The sequence below is a fragment of the Epinephelus moara genome, chromosome 3 (genome assembly GCF_006386435.1).
Source record: "Epinephelus moara isolate mb chromosome 3, YSFRI_EMoa_1.0, whole genome shotgun sequence".
Taxonomy (NCBI): Eukaryota; Metazoa; Chordata; class Actinopteri; order Perciformes; family Serranidae; genus Epinephelus; species Epinephelus moara.
The window spans coordinates 5,652,072-5,669,681 of record NC_065508.1 but is presented as its reverse complement, the minus strand read 5'-3'; the positions used below and the strand labels follow the sequence as shown (position 1 = coordinate 5,669,681).

The 17,610-nt window shown below is 41.6% G+C and overlaps 2 protein-coding genes across 2 annotated transcripts; one reads left to right on the top strand and one right to left on the bottom strand.

The window, feature by feature from the left end:
* Window positions 1–499: 499 nt before the first annotated feature.
* LOC126386657 (heart- and neural crest derivatives-expressed protein 1-like) lies at window positions 500–3,291 on the top strand. The gene is made up of 2 exons (XM_050039141.1): window positions 500–1,502; window positions 2,723–3,291. Exons 1-2 carry the CDS (start codon window positions 1,023–1,025, stop codon window positions 2,816–2,818), a joined length of 576 nt encoding a protein of 191 aa, XP_049895098.1. The 5' UTR covers window positions 500–1,022; the 3' UTR covers window positions 2,819–3,291.
* A 2,122-nt stretch (window positions 3,292–5,413) lies between these two features.
* Window positions 5,414–14,058, bottom strand: sap30l (sap30-like). Its single transcript, XM_050039154.1, has 4 exons — window positions 13,300–14,058; window positions 11,193–11,315; window positions 10,656–10,754; window positions 5,414–7,493 (listed from the first exon to the last, which is right to left on the bottom strand). The coding sequence occupies exons 1-4, from the start codon at window positions 13,483–13,485 to the stop codon at window positions 7,365–7,367; spliced, it is 537 nt and encodes a 178-aa protein (XP_049895111.1). The 5' UTR covers window positions 13,486–14,058; the 3' UTR covers window positions 5,414–7,364.
* Window positions 14,059–17,610: the final 3,552 nt, after the last annotated feature.

Below are 17,610 nucleotides of genomic sequence, written 5' to 3'. Positions count from 1 at the left end.
TGGGATTGAATTTAATTGGACAGATTGTCATGTCGAAAATTGCCTACAAATATCTGTCCATTATTCAAAACATAATTTCTTTAATGCAAAATGAGATACTTCATGTATCGATAAGTTTAGCTATCTGAGGCGGGGGTACTAAATCCAAACACTTTACATCAACTTTATATCAAGTATGTGGATTAAAAAATGTCGAATAGTCAGATTAAATGTATCTGTATTTTTTCTTTTAATTTCGTGCGCACAAAAACAAAATCCATCGAAATTCCTGATATACTTCATTTTCCTGCAGGACAACCCACAAGTTAACAAGTACAATAACATAATTATTTTTGCCACTGAATTACAAAAATCACACCTAATAAACAGCCGTAGCCAAACAGAGGGTGCGTAAATTCCGTGCGTAAAACCTCCCCAAACCCTCAAAAAACCCTCTTTTAAAACACAACTCGAGACAGTTAACCCCCTTTTTCTCAAGTGTGCAAGTCTGGTAGCCAGCATCTAACTCCAACATGCAGATATTTGCTTGTGTAATGCCGTGAGATTATGGCACCATGGCGCATGTTATTACAAACCTCTCCAGACTCTCCTCCCATCCTGGGCGCTTTCCTCTATTGGCTGCCTCCTTTCCACGCTGACATCCAAATCATATAAACCTGGGGGCCTCACACCTTCACTGGGGTCAAATTTCTTGGGCAAATCAGAGCAGCCTCTCCTGGAAACGGTCGCAAGAAAGACACACAAGAGGATTCCAGCACTTCACCGAAATTTTTCTGGAATTATAAACTTTTTCACGGCCTGTTTCACTTCGGCCGAAGTTGCTTTCAGAATGACGACGATGTAAAAGTTGGTGGCTTCGTTTGGCTCGACTCGTTAATGCATTCAGGGGAATACATATCTAAGTGTTGAATGAGTTGTGCTGGCTGCAGATCCCCGAGCAGAGACCGTTGTGGGGCAGCACCGGAGAGAGATCGAGGGCGACGGAAAACACGACAACGACCACATTTGTTCCCCCGCTCGACATGAACCTCATCGGGGGCTACCAGCATCACCACCACCTGATGCACGAACCCTTCCCGTTCGTGCAGCGGTGTCATCAAGATGCGCCGTACTTCCAAAGCTGGGTGGTGAACCACGGCGAGATGCCCCCGGACTTCCAGATCCAGGCGCCCTACCCGGCCGTGGAGCACGGAGCGCCCGGAGCGACGCACGACGCCCGGCTGGAGGGGCTCCAGGCGGGGATGGGGAAGAGGAGGACGTCGGGGCCAAAGAAAGAGCGAAGGCGGACGGAGAGCATCAACACAGCTTTCGCCGAGCTGAGGGAGTGTATCCCCAACGTCCCCGTGGACACAAAACTGTCTAAAATTAAAACTTTACGCCTGGCGACCAGTTACATCGCCTACCTGATGGACGTCCTGGCCAAAGACACCGGAGAGACGGAGGGCTTTAAGGCCGAAATTAAGAAATTTGAAAACCGGGATCTGAAAAGGAAACGAGAGCCGGTGAGTTACGATTGTTGAAGCCTCTGCAACTTATCAGAATAACTCATAACCAACTCAAACACACTTTCAGTAACTAATTAGTTTAAGTCTGAGTCATTATAAAAATAGCTGGAGGCCTGAACAGCGAGTGGGAATGGAAAGACAAAAATTTAATATTAAATTCAAGGACATGCTCTGATTTACAAAAGTGCAGCAACCCCAGAGTTTGAAAACAAAACCTAAATATCAAATATTATCCTAAAGTTTACAGTTTTACCTTTTCAGTTTAATTTAATCTGAATTAAACCATAATTCCCAACGAAAATATATAATAAATAAAGAATATTCTTAGCCAAGAGATCCTAAATATGACTGTGGTGTAAAGTGCAGCTAATTATATTTAACGCTATTTTTTGTTGTCTTTTATGATCCACTATAACAAGGCTACGTAAACTATACTTACAGCTTTAGAAAACAAAATAATCAACACTTCATTAAAACACATGGTGTTTAGACAATTATATCTTCATATCCACTGAAATAACTTGGTTACATTTTGATTATTCATCCTACATATATAATACACACAGATATTACTACTCTGTTACTACATCTGCAGCTGCTGATCACCATAATGACAACAGTTACATCCTCATAAATATGTAGTTACATTTTAAAGTTACATTTCCTCAAAACGTGTAGGTCGACACGGTTTGTGTGCGTAATAATATAATAATGATAATAATAATAATGAAAAGAATAAATGTTGCCTGCCTATATTTACTTATAACAAACACAAACATTGTGTTTTCGTAAAATCACAGTAGTTTTTATTTTATTTCAATATATGCGTTCATTATTTAATATTACATATTATAAATATGCTTGCATTTTGTTACATTATTTTGGTTATGTTTGGTCTTATGGTTTGATCAGGTTTTACTTAATGAAAGCCTGTGATGTCATGGCCCTGATTGCGTCATCGAAGCCCCCAGATGTTTGTGTAGGTGACGAAAAACAGCACGTATCATATTTTCATATGATTTTCCGGTGTAGACTTCCGGAGGAGCGTAACCTGTGAAATGAACAGGCTGCAACGTGTGTAAACAAAGCAGGAAGTGTAATGTATAGTTACATATAAAGTGGTAACTCTCGCTAAACTGAGCTGAGCATACTGAGTGTGAGGTCCCTGTGTTTGGGCCGTCCTGCTGATGATCATGTGTGTGTGTTTGGTGCCACAGACTGACGGCCTGCAGGAGTCTTTAGGAGCCGAGAAGAAGGTGAAGGGCCGGACCGGTTGGCCGCAGCAGGTCTGGGCTCTGGAGCTCAACCAGTGACCCTGCCTCCTCCTCCTCATCCTCCACCTTTTCTCCTTCCCCCCTTTAAAAAACCTCCTCAGAGACTCTGGATTCAAATCAGATAAAAACCACTGACTGACTGAACCTAAACACGCCGCTGTGCGCGCGTAATGACGCGCGAAACAGGAGAGAATGAAAGGACAACATGCAAACAAGGTGGGAGGGAAACATCCCGATGGACACCGCGTCGATCCTCTTCTTCTTCTCTCCTGGTGTGGTGTTTAACTCGACACACGAGTCTGACTGTAGGTGTGTGATATTTGTGGTATTTCTGCCTTTTGATGTTTCCACCCCTGCAGTACTGTAGACCAGATGTTGCCACAGTGTCAAAAACATCTGTCTCCCCCCCAAAAATGTGTTTTGATCTGGTGTGGAGTGGTGGTGTTTCCACATCTGATGGCGCTGGAGCGGAAAATAATAAATAAATTATAACAAATGACGAGTGGAGTAAATGTAGAGTATGTTGTGGTCTGTGAGGAGCGCCACTGGAGAGGTGCAGAAAAATCAAATATGATAAATTAATACCTTTTTACGCTTCTGGTTATTCTTTCTGCCCAGGATTTTTCTTTTTGTTGCGTAAATTATGCCAAATCACAGTCACACGAGCTGCACAGCAGAATTATGAAATAGCAATTTTCAGTGAGTTAGGCCTAACAGAAGATGGCAGGTGTTAAATGATATTTATCCAACCGGAAGTCAGTTATGACACTCAAATATATTTAGAAACTGATATTTTTTTAAATTAATTTTTTATTTTTCTGTTGCCGTGTGCTGTCACCTTATTGTTAATCCGTTGCCACGGGGTTATGAAATTATCACGAATATGTTTTGCATAAATCGTGGTATATATTTTTATTTTATTTCATTCACAGGATCTAAAAAAAAAAAAACATTAGAGTTTGTAAATTTTCAGCTGCAAAAACTTTACAAAAAAAAAATACATCAAATGCATGGCAACGTGATGTAAAATCAAAATTGAATAATTTCTTTTTAAAACATTAATGCATTACCAGACAGTCTTCTTTGTGATGTCATATCATGTTAAAACGAAAGTGATATAAAATAAAAATTAATAAAGTAATAATTTCTGTCCCGGAAGCCGAGGCCAGAGGAAACACATTTTTGAGGGGAAACTTTTTTCTTCTTTTTTGTCACTTTTTCATTGCTGAATATGGCGCAGTCAGAATATTTAAAATATTATTAACCCATTATTCTCGGTCAGATATGGTACTAAAGAAAAAAGCTCAGATGGAGTCCGTTGTTGATGTTTCTTGTAGAAAATTATTGAATTTACTGAATCTACCTCAAAATTAATGTCACTGTGCGCTCTGAGACTGAGACACCGAATGTTCCGTTAACGCACAGCTCTCACTCCGACATGTTAAACACTAAAAGTAAAAAAGGATTAAAGGTTTATGACTGTGCGGAATGTTTTTGGAAATATACATTGGATGTGAAGTTATATATAGTTCCGCAAATAAATGAATTATTTTACGTCACTCCAGCTGTAGTGAAAGTGTTTCTTTATTTTATTTAACGGTCAGGGAATTTATGTCTTATTAAAGAGACATTGATCCCTAATAATAAGGCGATGTTATTTTATTGTTTTTTCTTTTTACTTATTTATGGGGCAAGTAACGGTTATAATCACTGGAGAAAAAATCAAATCAAATCAAGAGTAACATGATTTAATAGCCTAATAATTTAAGGAGCTAATTGCAAATATTTTGCTTTTTTAATTTAATCCCAGGATACTGGCCTTTTCTTCATAATAACTCCACAGCCAAAACTCTATTTTTTTTTTAACTTTACTTCTTTTTTTGTATTTTAGAAATACACGTTTAAATTTCTAACTTAAAGTTGAGTTTAAAATCAATGTAAAATGCCTGTTATTGTCTAATTTTCCAATAGTCCAGTTCTCCTGGGTGGCCTACTGTTAATGGAATTCATAACTGGTTCATGAGTCACATCATAATTGACCACAGCTTTTATTATATACATAAAATAAAATAAAAATCCTCATTAAAAATATCTAATCCTCCTGTGGCGATTAGTCATATGTGCATCTCATTCAGTAAATGGATGGCCAACAATTGCAAAACTCGAATTGGTTTAAAGGCACCAATTAGAGCTCCAGTGTTCTGCTGGTCTGCGTGACTTTTGCACACTTTAGATTTTTATTTTTGTTGGTGATGAAGAATTATTAAAAAAAAAATGCCCCAAAAATAAAGTTTGCCAGCTGTGTAAAAAAAGCCATCTTACTCTTAGAAAATATTTGACTGCTGCTGCTGTCTTTATGATATTGTTTTCCTCTGAAAGTCTCCATGTGTTGTAACATCCACTTCTGTCCTGCAATTAGTAAGAACACCTACAGTGACACCTAGTGGTGGATGGCTGTTACTGAAACTACACAGCATGACGAAACGACAATCTTCTCCCCTGGCTGCATTTCTCTTTGACTCTCTACATCCTTATCTTTAACAGTTATAGATTTTATTTTCATGATATACACATGTGTGAAAACTGGTGAAAACAACCAAACAATCTGAACGAACAGAGACAAGACTCTTGCTTCTGTCTGTACAATACATTTATTAATATTAGGAGCAATAAGCAGCCATATTTAAATATGTTTTTTTAATCTAATACAACAATTAGGTTAATGAGGCATGGCCTATATGTTAATAAAGTTGGGTGTTATCTACATGACGCTAACAAACCTACAAGCAAAACTGAAAATATAAACAGACAGACACGAAAAAAAAAGAACCCTGTTGAAAGTAGACGAACTCAGTGTGGTGGACAAACTTAAATACGATGTGTGACAGAGGATGCAGGACCCCCCCAAAAAACTGTGTGTACAATCTACGCAGTCACCAACATAAACAACAAAACACAGAGGTGGAGTTTGAGAAGATGCAAAACAAATAGTTGTCCGTTGGAGGTTTCAGCAGTGTGTTTAGGATTTAAATTAACGTGTAGGTTTTCTGCAGTGTCGTGTATCAGCTGTTTCAGCTGTCGCTGGGAGGCTACCTGCCAAAAGGGCTACTGGTCATTTCCCATCATGGCTTGTGGCTTATTTGTATACACTATAAGCCCTGATCAGACAGATGGTGACATTCTTCAATTCGGTTTTCTTATTCATTTCACAAACAAGTGAGTTCTTTACCAAACAAATGAAATAATTTAAGAAGTCAAGATGGTCATAAAGTCATGAAACAGTTCAAACAATTCAGTTGTGATGGGAGATTTAGATTTAGATTTGTGTTGGACCTGTATGGCTGGCTGATATTGAACAAAAGGCATCCATATCCATGTTTTAATTCGATTATGAGATGAGAAAAACAACCTATTAACCCAGCCTCTTAAAATACATCCAGGTATGTAAAGACGTTGTCCACTATAAACACTGCTCTTAAATATTAAAATGACACTAATAATTACTCTTACACCCCTATCACACTCACGCACACACACATACACACACAAGTTCCACTTCAGGTGGAAAAAAAAAATGGAGAAATCTAAATCATATATGCACACAGACACAACTTTATACAACTTAAGGCTGAACTAAAGAGAATGATAGAAAACTGGGCTACAAAAAAAAAGCTACCAACACCTGCGATGCACAGAGAAAATTAAACAGCATGTGTGTGTTCATACGTACATAAAACAGCTAGCGAGAAGGAGAAGAGTGGGTCATAGCCAAATGCTACATCATTCACCACCACCTGTCTTTAAACGCATCACGTCCAGTTGGAAAAGGGCGACGAAAAAATGAAGTAGGGACTGAGATCTTTGAGATATTTTAAACATTATTGAGTTTTGTGTGAATTTGGTGCCACTAAAACTGACCCTGAGCCCTGATATGCTGGGTGTAACTTTAGCAAAGGCAGCGCCCCCTCCCAACCAGTCATTCATTCATTATTAAAAATAAAAAAACAACCCCACTCAGCATCATTCAGTTCCAACAAGCTTTCCTGTTTGGCACAAGCGTTTCTCTCGGTGAACGTGTTAACAGTCAACTCGGCAAAGAAAAAAATACCCCTCGTTTTTTTTTACTCTTAAGGCAGCTATTGTACATTGCATTCAACCAACTGCAGATCGGACGCTGTTCTTTTGTACATATAGACAGTTTACATTACAGCATAACGATGTAAAAACCCTGCGGAGTGAGTCCTGGTCCTCAACAGTCTTTAGAGACCTGGCTTTTGCGGAGGAGAGGAAGAGGAAATGACCATCGTGACGACATGCGCGAAGACAGTTTTTATGTGAAGAGGGTATACTGAGCTAAAGATAACTCATCCCACCCTGAATTCTCCTCCGTTTCAGAGACACGTCCTCTAAGGACAACGAGAGTTTGTAATGTGGTCTTACAGAGGAGTGGGGCGGTGGCAGGGCTGCAGGAGGAGCTGGTTTTGGTTGCTGCTGCTGTTAGTGGTGTCCAGGTTTTTTGTGAAAAGCTGTGGAGAATTGTTGGTTTAGTCTGGAGCTACTGCTGCTGTGGTGGTCGCTGCGGAGTTTAGTCCAGCGGTTTGCCGCCGTCTCCTTTCTGGTCCAAGCGGCTCTTGCTGCTCTTCACCATGTAAATAAAGTAGGTCAGCGTCTCCTTCTCGTTCACCTGGATATTCCTGAAGTGACGACTCACCGTCTGCAGAGGAGGAGAAGGAGGTTAAAGGAACATAAACATTTCTTATGTTCATCTGCATAGCATTTATATTCAAGAATTGTCTGGTGTTCAGGGTCCAGCCTCCCATGTGATCAAATTCACGTTAGTGTTTTCTAACACACACACACACACACACACACCATTGAGAGCTTCTCAGCACCGGCTCTCCAAGGTGTTGAAGAGGGTGCTAAATACACTTGTAACTTTGTATGCTGTGCTACAACACGTTTAATGTTGCGCACCGCTTTATTGAAGGTTGATGAGTATCATGACTTCTCCTGACCCTGCTCTCTTATCTACCAGCCAGTTATCAAACACACAAAATAGTAGGTTAATGTAACTTTTTTATTTTTTATTTTTTTTTTTTACAATTTTCAAATGCTTAATGATGGATTTCTTACCACTTCTTTAACTGCAGCTGACAGTTTGGATGATATCAAGGTACTAGAATACCATATATTGGGGTATTTAGAAATCCCTGAGGTATGATTCTCAATGCTGTCAAAAATGGGGGCGGCAGTAGCTCAGTCCATAGGGACTTGGGTTGGGAACCGGAGGGTCGCCTGTTCAAGTCCCCGTCCGGACCAAAATATGGAGCGTGGACTGGTAGCTGGAGAGGTGCCAGTTCACCTCCTGGGCACTGCCGAGGTGCCCCTGAGCAAGGCACCGAACCCCCCAACCGCTCGGAGCGCCTGTCATGGGCAGCCCACTCTGACATCTCTCCACTTAGTGCATGTATAGGTCCTGTTTGTGCATGTGTGTGTTCGGACCTGTGTGTAATTGACAAACAGAGTGAAAAAAATTGAATTTCCCCTTGGGGATTAATAAAGTATATAAAATAAAAAATAAAATAAAATAAATAAAAATACAGACACTCCTCTTTCTATTAAACTGATTCGGAGATGCTGTATTGAGGCGATGTATTGTATGAGGTTCAGTGTGAGTTCAGTCTCTAATAGTGGAACAGGCAGCTGAGCTACAAAGATAGCAACGCTGAGCAGTGGGGATAACATTACACTAAGTAAAAAAGAAGAATGCCTCTGCCCCTGTTTGGGAGTATCGCCACATAAAACTTTCTTTCAAGATACCTTCTTCCAACTACCAAAGTAGTTCATTAGCCACAACAATTCATCTCCATTCAGCCCAAAGATGTGTTGGTATCCACCACTGCAACAAGTGCCATTGGGTCCTCCAGCAAGAAGGGCGCTTTCTTCCTATCTATTCATTATTCTATGGGCCGTAGGTATTTGGGCTAACTGCATATTAGACACACAGGAGTGCAGGTTAGACAATGACTTCCATCACCAGCAGCTCAGTTTTTACATTTTTGTAAATACAAATACCATCATATACTGTAGAGCGCGGCTCAGGTCGCATTTTCCTGACCGAACCGACCCGAGTCAGTTATAACCCGACCCAGACAGCCTTTCTGATTTTCAAGTCTGAACCCGACTCGAGCCCGACGCAGTTTGTTCCCCGAAATTACCATCAAAAGACTGCTGTTACACACTGTCAAACACGCCGCACGCACAGCACACACAAAACCAACTGCTTCGTTATCACCTGCATTGACAACTAAATCGAAATGCCTCCATACTGCCAATTTCCCTGTATGGATTTAGTCAGTTTTAAACTTTCCTGATAGCACGTTTTGTCTAGGGTACATTTTCATTAGTTCAGTCTGAATATTTACCAGCCCCTGCCTGAAATGTTACTACTGGCCTGTGTTGTGTTCAGGCGTTGTCATGTCAATAACAAATTCCAGCACTTGAATAGAGCACAGCACAACACAGCAGCATGTCAAGCAGACCGAACCCGAACCGAACCTGAGCAAAATTTCTGATTTGTTACTCGAATCCGGCCTGACCCGTCAGGCTCAGGTCAGGTATCCACACTCTAATATACTGCATACCCATGTCAGGGCGGTATGAAAAAAAAAAAAAAATAGATCTCACCCAAGACATAACTAATATGATCAGTGTGCACAGCTAAACTGAGAACTACTTAAATCTTTGATGATACTAACAAATGAGTATTTCCCATTGGGAGACATTTAATTAGCTGAAGCCTAACCACTGGTTGTTTGAATTTTTAAAAACACCCTCAAAGAGAAGAAAACAAACATCCTCTATGCAGCCTCTCACTGCTCTGCTCTGTGGCCACTGATTCTCCTGAATGCGGCTGAACATGGGGACAGCTGTAACTGGTTGTGGGCTGTTGACTGGTGCTTTATTAATGATGTGGGAGGGTCATTAATAGGAGGGCCTGAACCCGACTAAAAGCCTGGGGAAACATTCAACTTACAGCCCAGTCTCATTCATTAATTCCCACTGTTAGCGCGACAGCCGAGTCACGTCCGACCCCACCCCCCTGTCGCAGGCCGACTGAGAGCGCTGCATACAGGAGGTATTTGTAAGGATGAGGGCCGAGCCAGCTGCACGAAGTCCACCTGTCCATTTGGCAAATTAGTCTAACAATCTCTCCATGACCAATTACTGTGGAATAGGAACTGCAACACTACGTATATCACGGTAAATGAGTAATATGGAGCCGAGGGTTGAGAAGAAAGAGGCTGGGTACGCCTAATGAGGGCGGCTCAATGGCCTCCAATGTTACACAATATGAACAACAAGCCTGGTTATTCCAAAGAAATCATTTAAAAAGAGGAGCTTCCTCCCAGGATGCTACTCGTAAGTTGTGAAATTACATTTCTATAATTCTTAAAAGTACTGATGTTAAGTTTTTAACAAAATAAACTGATAACAGAGGGAAAACATTTGTGCAGAGTCAATATCTACAGTAATACATCTCTAAAAACATTAATCAAGATATACTCCTGACGCCCGTCCCCAAAGTAGTGACAATCTGCTGATTGTTTTATGGTTTGTTTATTTCAATTTACTATTAAATTAAACAGCAAATTAACTTTTTGGAGACAAGGAACTGCACCACAGAAGCCAAATTTAAATCCTGTTCCACCTAGTGAAAGTGCAGGTACAGTTCCTGAGTTGGCATTGGGCTAATACGCAGGACTGACGTGGTTTCATGGTCAGGGAAGGAACACAACATCGCCCTGTACAGTGCAAAGTACATGACACCAAACATGCAGTGGACTACATCTCCACATTCATTCAGTTCTTCTACCTCTGCCAGCTGGGCCTTGTTGAGTCCAGGCCTGGTCTGCAGCTTGTAGTGTCGCTTGTAGCGTCTCAATGTGTTCACCTGCAGCTGGAAAAGGTCGACCTGACGACACAACAGAGACGGGGATGCAGTCAGTCAGTGAATTATGAGAGATAGTAACTTTCCAACCCGCCTCCATCTTGGACAAATTTCCGTGATTTGCTTCAGACTCCCAGAGGCTTCTGCCTCTTTTTCTGCTTTTAAAGGAGATGAAACTTTAATGATCTCCACTGAGAAATCGGGTCATTGCAGCAACAAACACTCGAAGCACACACGCACAACTGAGCACAGGATAAATATACATTTCTTAAAGGGTAATGATAGTTAAGCAAGTGTATTCTTACAACAATTCCACAATGAGTTGGTTATTTAGGGTTTTGAATACGCTGTCATGTTTTCGTTTGTTCTTCCGCAAATCAAACGGACGTGCTTCTTTTTCTGTTGTGCATCAACTGTCACGTCTGTGTTGAACACTGTGAGTCACATTTCAGTCCACATTACCTCAGGAACCTCCACATCATGATCTGGGGACTCTCCTCCGTCATCACTGGTCTTCCTCTTCCTCTTGTTGCGGACGCTTTGGATGAAGTTCTTGTGGAAGTCGCAGATATAAAGGTGTCTCACCTATAAAGATATTAATGAGTATTAAAAAGAGTCGCATATCATGTACAAAACCTGTTTAGTTTAGCAGGCGCACAGAATCAGTGTAAGCTCATAGCAATACTCAGTGGAAGACTAGGCTGACATGAAATTCATCAATACCAGTCTCAATGTGATACCAAACTTTCTGTACTGATACCAAAACAATACTTTAGAAAACACCTTACTTGGAGGAACAGCAGTGTTTAATGTCATCTTAACACAAACAGCTGTACAAGAACACTGCACAAGCTGTTGAAGCTATGGCTAAAAAAGGAAGCATCTAATTAAAGAACATGCACACAAGACCTAGGTACCTGACTGATTTTAATAACTAATGGTACAGACACATTTTGGTCATAAAATAGTATGAGAATCGATGTTCAGCTCCAACTACAGGTTGTTTGTACTGTCAAGAACTGACCAACTGAAACTTCATTTCATGTGCATGTACTGTGTCAGCTGAAAATGCACTATTAATTCTGTCGCCCTCTGAACTCATGTGCATCGATTCCTCTGGGCCACAACATGTGACTTGTCACATGACCCTCATTGCCTGTAAAAACATCTGGGCAAACAGCAGAACACACTAAAGTCAACTGCGCTCATTCCTCTGGCTGCACTGTTTGAGCAACAGGTCACAGGATGCTTCCTATAAATCTTAGAGCGGATAAATACAACGAATAAAGTGAGGCAGAGTGGCTCACAGAATTCATTACACATCCCTGCATTTGTGTACAACCCTGTTGTGTGCTAGGGGACCTGGGGCACCATTGAGTTGAAGGACCCAACTGACCCCTGTGGCTCCTTAAACTGTTGGTGCATTGTGTATGTATCCTGTTGCCTTAAGCACTCACTAGATACAGGGCAAGCATGAGCTTACACATACCAGGAACACACTGCAAAGCCCCCAGGTTTGCTGTGTGGTGAGTTTAAGATAAATTTACTTAAGGAAATGCAACATGTGAGTATAATACAACCTTAAATAAAGACACTGGAGCTAGATTATTTTCATTGAATCATTTGTGTTGCTCTGAATGTTGCTGAGGTGTGTATTTGTCAAAAAAGTCAAAGGGTGGCATTGGAAACAAGCTCACTAAGCTATAAATGCTGTGATGTGCAGCACTGATATAATATGTAGGCCTAAAGTCTAGTCTAAATAAAGACATAAAAACAGGAGCTGTGGAACTGTTTGGGTTTTGGAGTGCTGACAGCTTGACAACTATGTTGTGGCTCAAATGACCACACAGGGAAGTTAAGGGCACCGAGGCACTGAGGGTTTGGGGCCTTGGGACAGTTGCCTGGCTGGTAATCCAGCCTTGGTTATAAGTCTAGCTCGATAGGTTTCTCCCATTGTCTCCTGGCAAGGCATATAAAACATTTATTGGCGTTCTGTAGGCCACTGCACACACTGTGCACAACATAAATGGCATTTAAAGACACAGCATGTGATAGGAAAGCAGTGAGACAAAATGCAAACTAAAGACAGTGTTATGGTTCATATGTGGTGCTAATGTGTGAATCTCCAGGTATTTCAACTAACATAACTGCTGGTAGTTTGTGCTTCTTTGAATCAAGCTATGTTACTGTAAGTGGACTGAGGTGAAGCAACACAGTTTGCTTCCCTACAGCCATTTTATGACGAGCAGCGGAGGCGTGGTGGAGGAAACTGTTGTAATGCGCTGTAACTTGTTGTGAACAGGATCCTGCTGTCCTGCACGTCGCCCAGGTAGCTGGAACAGCTAACATTAGCCTGACATTTAAACGGTGTGAGAACAAATAAAGTTACAGATGACGCTACCATTCGCCATTTACAGCAACAGGAAATCTACGAATATGCTCTTTTGTTTGTTTTCGTCAACTGACGGTGGCCGGTTGGGAGCTAGCTAACTTTGAGCTATCACCAGACACCCACAGCCACTGATTCAAGCGTCAAAACAGAATAACATGATCACATATCTGCACTTACGCTCTTGTCAATGTCCAGTTTGAGCTTCTTCTGGGATATGCTCTTCTGGATCCTCTTGCTGAAGGAGGCGTTTCCAGCTGACCGTCCGCAGCGCTCACCGTCCTCGATCAGACAGCAGCTCTGTCCATAAAACGGCGGAGCCGGCGGTCCGTCGTGGCTGTCCTCCTCTGTGCTGAACCCATTCATTCTGTACTGTTGTTTTGCTCTGTGTGCAACAGCCCAGCAAATTAAAAAACAGTAGATAAAACAGCGCTAGCCTGGCTTCCAAGTCTCTTGTTCACGCGCTGCCCTTTTGTGAAAGACAATCCGGTGGCGTTAACGTTAGCTAGCTAGCTCGGCTAAGTGGCTACTTCGAGCGCTAACAGCCCCTGTTGTTTATCTGTAACTGTGCCGACCTATGCTAAAACGTTACACCCTCTGGTTGAAGACATATCCCAGCAGATATCCGCCAGATACACACAACAACACAGCTGCAGCTAATGTTAGCTTGCCCCGGTGCTAGCAAGACCGCAAGGTGGCTGAGCTGCCGCTAACGAAGAAATTCCTATGGTGGGACCGTCGCTGTTCTTCCCTGTAACCACCCGTTACTTTCCCGTAAGACTCACATATGACGTAAATCTCAGACGACTCGGAGTTAAAAGGCGACGACCGGCTACAGCGAATGAAATAACTTTAAAGAAATCACGCATTTATCAGACTGCAGCTCAACAATCGCGGTACTCTTTCAGAACACCTCGTACAATGGACATGCTCCGTCTCCGTGGCGGAAGTTCCAATCCAGGACGGCGATTGGTCAATTTTGTATAAAGGCGGGACTAGTGTGCAAATGGTACTATTCCATTGGCTGTCAAGAACGTCTGTCTTTTCGCGGCTCTTCCTGTAACATTCGGCGTCATGTTTTCTACTATGAATAGAGTTTTAAAGGTGGCGTCACCGCCAGTGGAAGGGGGTTTCAACCACACAGCAGAATTGCGATAGTAAATTTTCATCAGCTTTTATAAGAAATGAGTTACAAGGCATTTTGGCAGCTCGAATGCGTGATACACGGATCTAAATGCACTTGTATGAACGGGCGTTCACAAAGTCGGAAACTGCACTGTGAGGTCGGGTCTTCGGACGAGACTGGTGACACAATATTGTGAATAAGTATTTGTTACAGTTGGTCGTTTACCACCGTAAAGACTCATACATAACTTGAATAACTTGAGTGAATTGGTTTGTATTGTTCCTGCCGAATATTGATAAACAGTAGGCCTACTCAACATGAATGAGCACAGATCTGTTGACATCTCCATGATGTTATTCCATCTTAAACCACACGGGGGAGACAGAGGCTCACAGATGAGTATAAAGCAGGGGATGCTGACAATAAAATTCCTTCACATACTGTGTCGTGCACAGCCTCATGTCAGACAAACTGCTTTGTATTGCTTTGTATGTCAACATTTTTAGTTAGAGCACAAGTATTGAATTTATGATTTCATCTCTGTGATCTAAAGTTGCACTCCCATGAAGTGTGGAGTCTTGTGGGACAGATAAAACAACAACAAAAAGCATGGTTAAAATCAAAGCAGTAAAGGCCAATACATCCTGACTTTTAGTTCAGACTTGTATGGATCAAGCTTCAAAACAATGAGTTCTACTATTCCAACAATGCACTTCAATAGGGTGTTAATTCATTAATTATTTGCACTACTTAATTTGGTATTATCATCCCCTGTATAGGTATTTTCTGATATATTATATTGTATAGGCAGTAACAGAACATACCTTCCCTGTCTGGTAAATGCCCTCATCTTTCCAACTTCACATCCCCAGTTCAAAATGGAGTTCTTCTCTCAAATATTCCACGTCTCCATCCTCCAGATTCATCGTGACATTAGGGTTATGTTCTTTGACTTGGGAAAGCTCCCTCGAGAGCGAGAATACATTATACAACTGTTTACACATGCTGAGTACTCCCTATGACAAGTCAGCTTTCACTTTTTTATGTACAAAATCTGCTGAGTGCCCCTATTTGTAAGGATCCTAAAATAGAAGTTGGTACATGTGAACAAAGTTGTGTTTGTGCAGACCCCTGCAGTGAGGGAAGAGGTTCAGATTCTTCACTAAAGTAAAAGCAGCGAAAGCTCATTATAAAAATTTCCCATGCTCAGAATTTGACTTATAGGTTCAGTGTGTAAGATTTAGGGGGATTTAGTCACATATAGTGGTGAAGATTACACCCAGTTGAAACTTCCCCTGGTTCCCCGACTTATCCGCAGAGGTCTCCTCCTCTTCAAAACAGATGGACCAGGAGATTTAAATATGGCACAAACACTGAGTAAAGCAGCCCCACGTTACAAATCAGTGTTTCACAACACTGCTTGTTGCAGACGGGCCTTTACTCGTGGTGATCAATGTGAAAATGCGAATGTTCCTATCTGGAGCCTGTGTTTTGTGTGTTTGCTCAGGGCAAAGATGGCGGTGCAACCTGGCAATCTCTGACGAGGACCTGCTCCCTATGTAGATATAAATGGCTCATTGTATGGTATTGAAAATGCAACGATTCTTATTTTCAGGTGATTATACACTAAAGAAAACATACTTATTATATTATATTCCATTTCTACCAAAATATCCCCCACAATACTACACCCTGGAAGTAAAAGTACACAAGTTTTAATTTAATTTTTTTTTTTTAATTTTATATACTTTATTAATCCCCAAGGGGAAATTCAATTTTTTCACTCTGTTTGTCAATTACACACAGGTCCGAACACACACATGCACAAACAGGACCTATACATGCACTAAGTGGAGAGATGTCAGAGTGGGCTGCCCATGACAGGCGCTCAGAGCGGTTGGGGGGTTCGGTGCCTTGCTCAGGAGCACCTCAGCAGTGCCCAGGAGGTGAACTGGCACCTCTCCAGCTACCAGTCCACGCTCCATATTTTGGTCCGGACGGGGACTTGAACAGGCGACCCTCCGGTTCTCAACCCAAGTCCCTATGGACTGAGCTACTGCCGCCCCCAATCAGTGAAATGTACCTAAGTATCCAAAGTAAAATTACTCATTATGCAGATGACAGGCCTCTCTACATCTTATATTACGATTCAGGATGACTGCATTATTATCACTGATTCATTGAATTATGCAAAATTTTAATGTTTTAGGAGAATTAATTTTACTTCATATAGTGTTGGGCAGTTTAACCTCTACCACTGTGTTGTGTTTTATAAACTTATAAAATGTTTATCTCCAAAGTAGAAACTGTGTCAGTCAGTTCTTGTGAAGTAAAAAGTAGGCTACAATATTTGCCTCTGAAATGTTGTAAAGTGTATAGTAGCAGAAAGTAGAAATACCTCAGAATAAGTCATCATCATCATCATCGGCGGCCACTCGTGGAGTGTGACTGACCTTCTTGGTCCTTGTGGGTCTTCAGGTGGGCATGGAGCCCAATTCTGGACCCGATTATTCTTGCGCAGCGTGGACAGGGGAATGCAGTGGTGGTGGATTTGGGTTGTGCCTGTTATATGGTTGCTCTCTCCTTTCTGAGTCTGCACTTGCAGCGCCCTCACGGACAAGGTTTCTCCAGGTCGCCCTGTCTTTTGCCATGTCTTCCCAGGCTTTAAGGTCTATGTGGCACTTCTTTTTGTTGGTTTTAATATTATCCTTGTCCTCTTTTTTTTTGGAATAAGTACAGTGCTTAAGAAAATGAACTTCCCACCACTGAGCCCCCTGTAGCAAAGAACACTGTGCACTTGTCTTACTAGTCATAACACTGTCTGAGCTCTTATTACTGAAGGTGTCTTAGCCTTTCTTTAGTCAGAGTTAGTACCAGTCACTAAATGCCATTTGGTATGGTAGGCCACAGTAAGCAGTAATCCAAATTATAAGACTATAGCATATAATGCTTTTTTAGAAAAATATGATGTGCTTCCACGTTTCTTGCAACAGCATGGGGAAGGCCCTTCTCTTATTTTCCAGACACAATGCCAGAAAGGTCCAGAAAGACATGTTTTCCCCGCAGTATGGAGGAACTTGACTTGACCTTGACCTCAACCCCATCCAACATCTTTGGGATGAATTGAAACACCAGTCTTTATCATCCAACATCAGTATCCAACCTCACTCTTGCTCTTGTTGCTGAATGGGAGCAAATCCCTGCAACCAGGTTCCAAAATCTTGTGGAAAGCCTGAAACCAGAATAATGGAGGCTGTTAAAGCAGACTGGACACATTATGAGTTGTTAGAGTTAATTTGGGGAAGCAGCCAGTCAGCAAATCCGGCGAGCGCGAGAAAGCTTTTAAAGCCCACTTAGATGTGTAG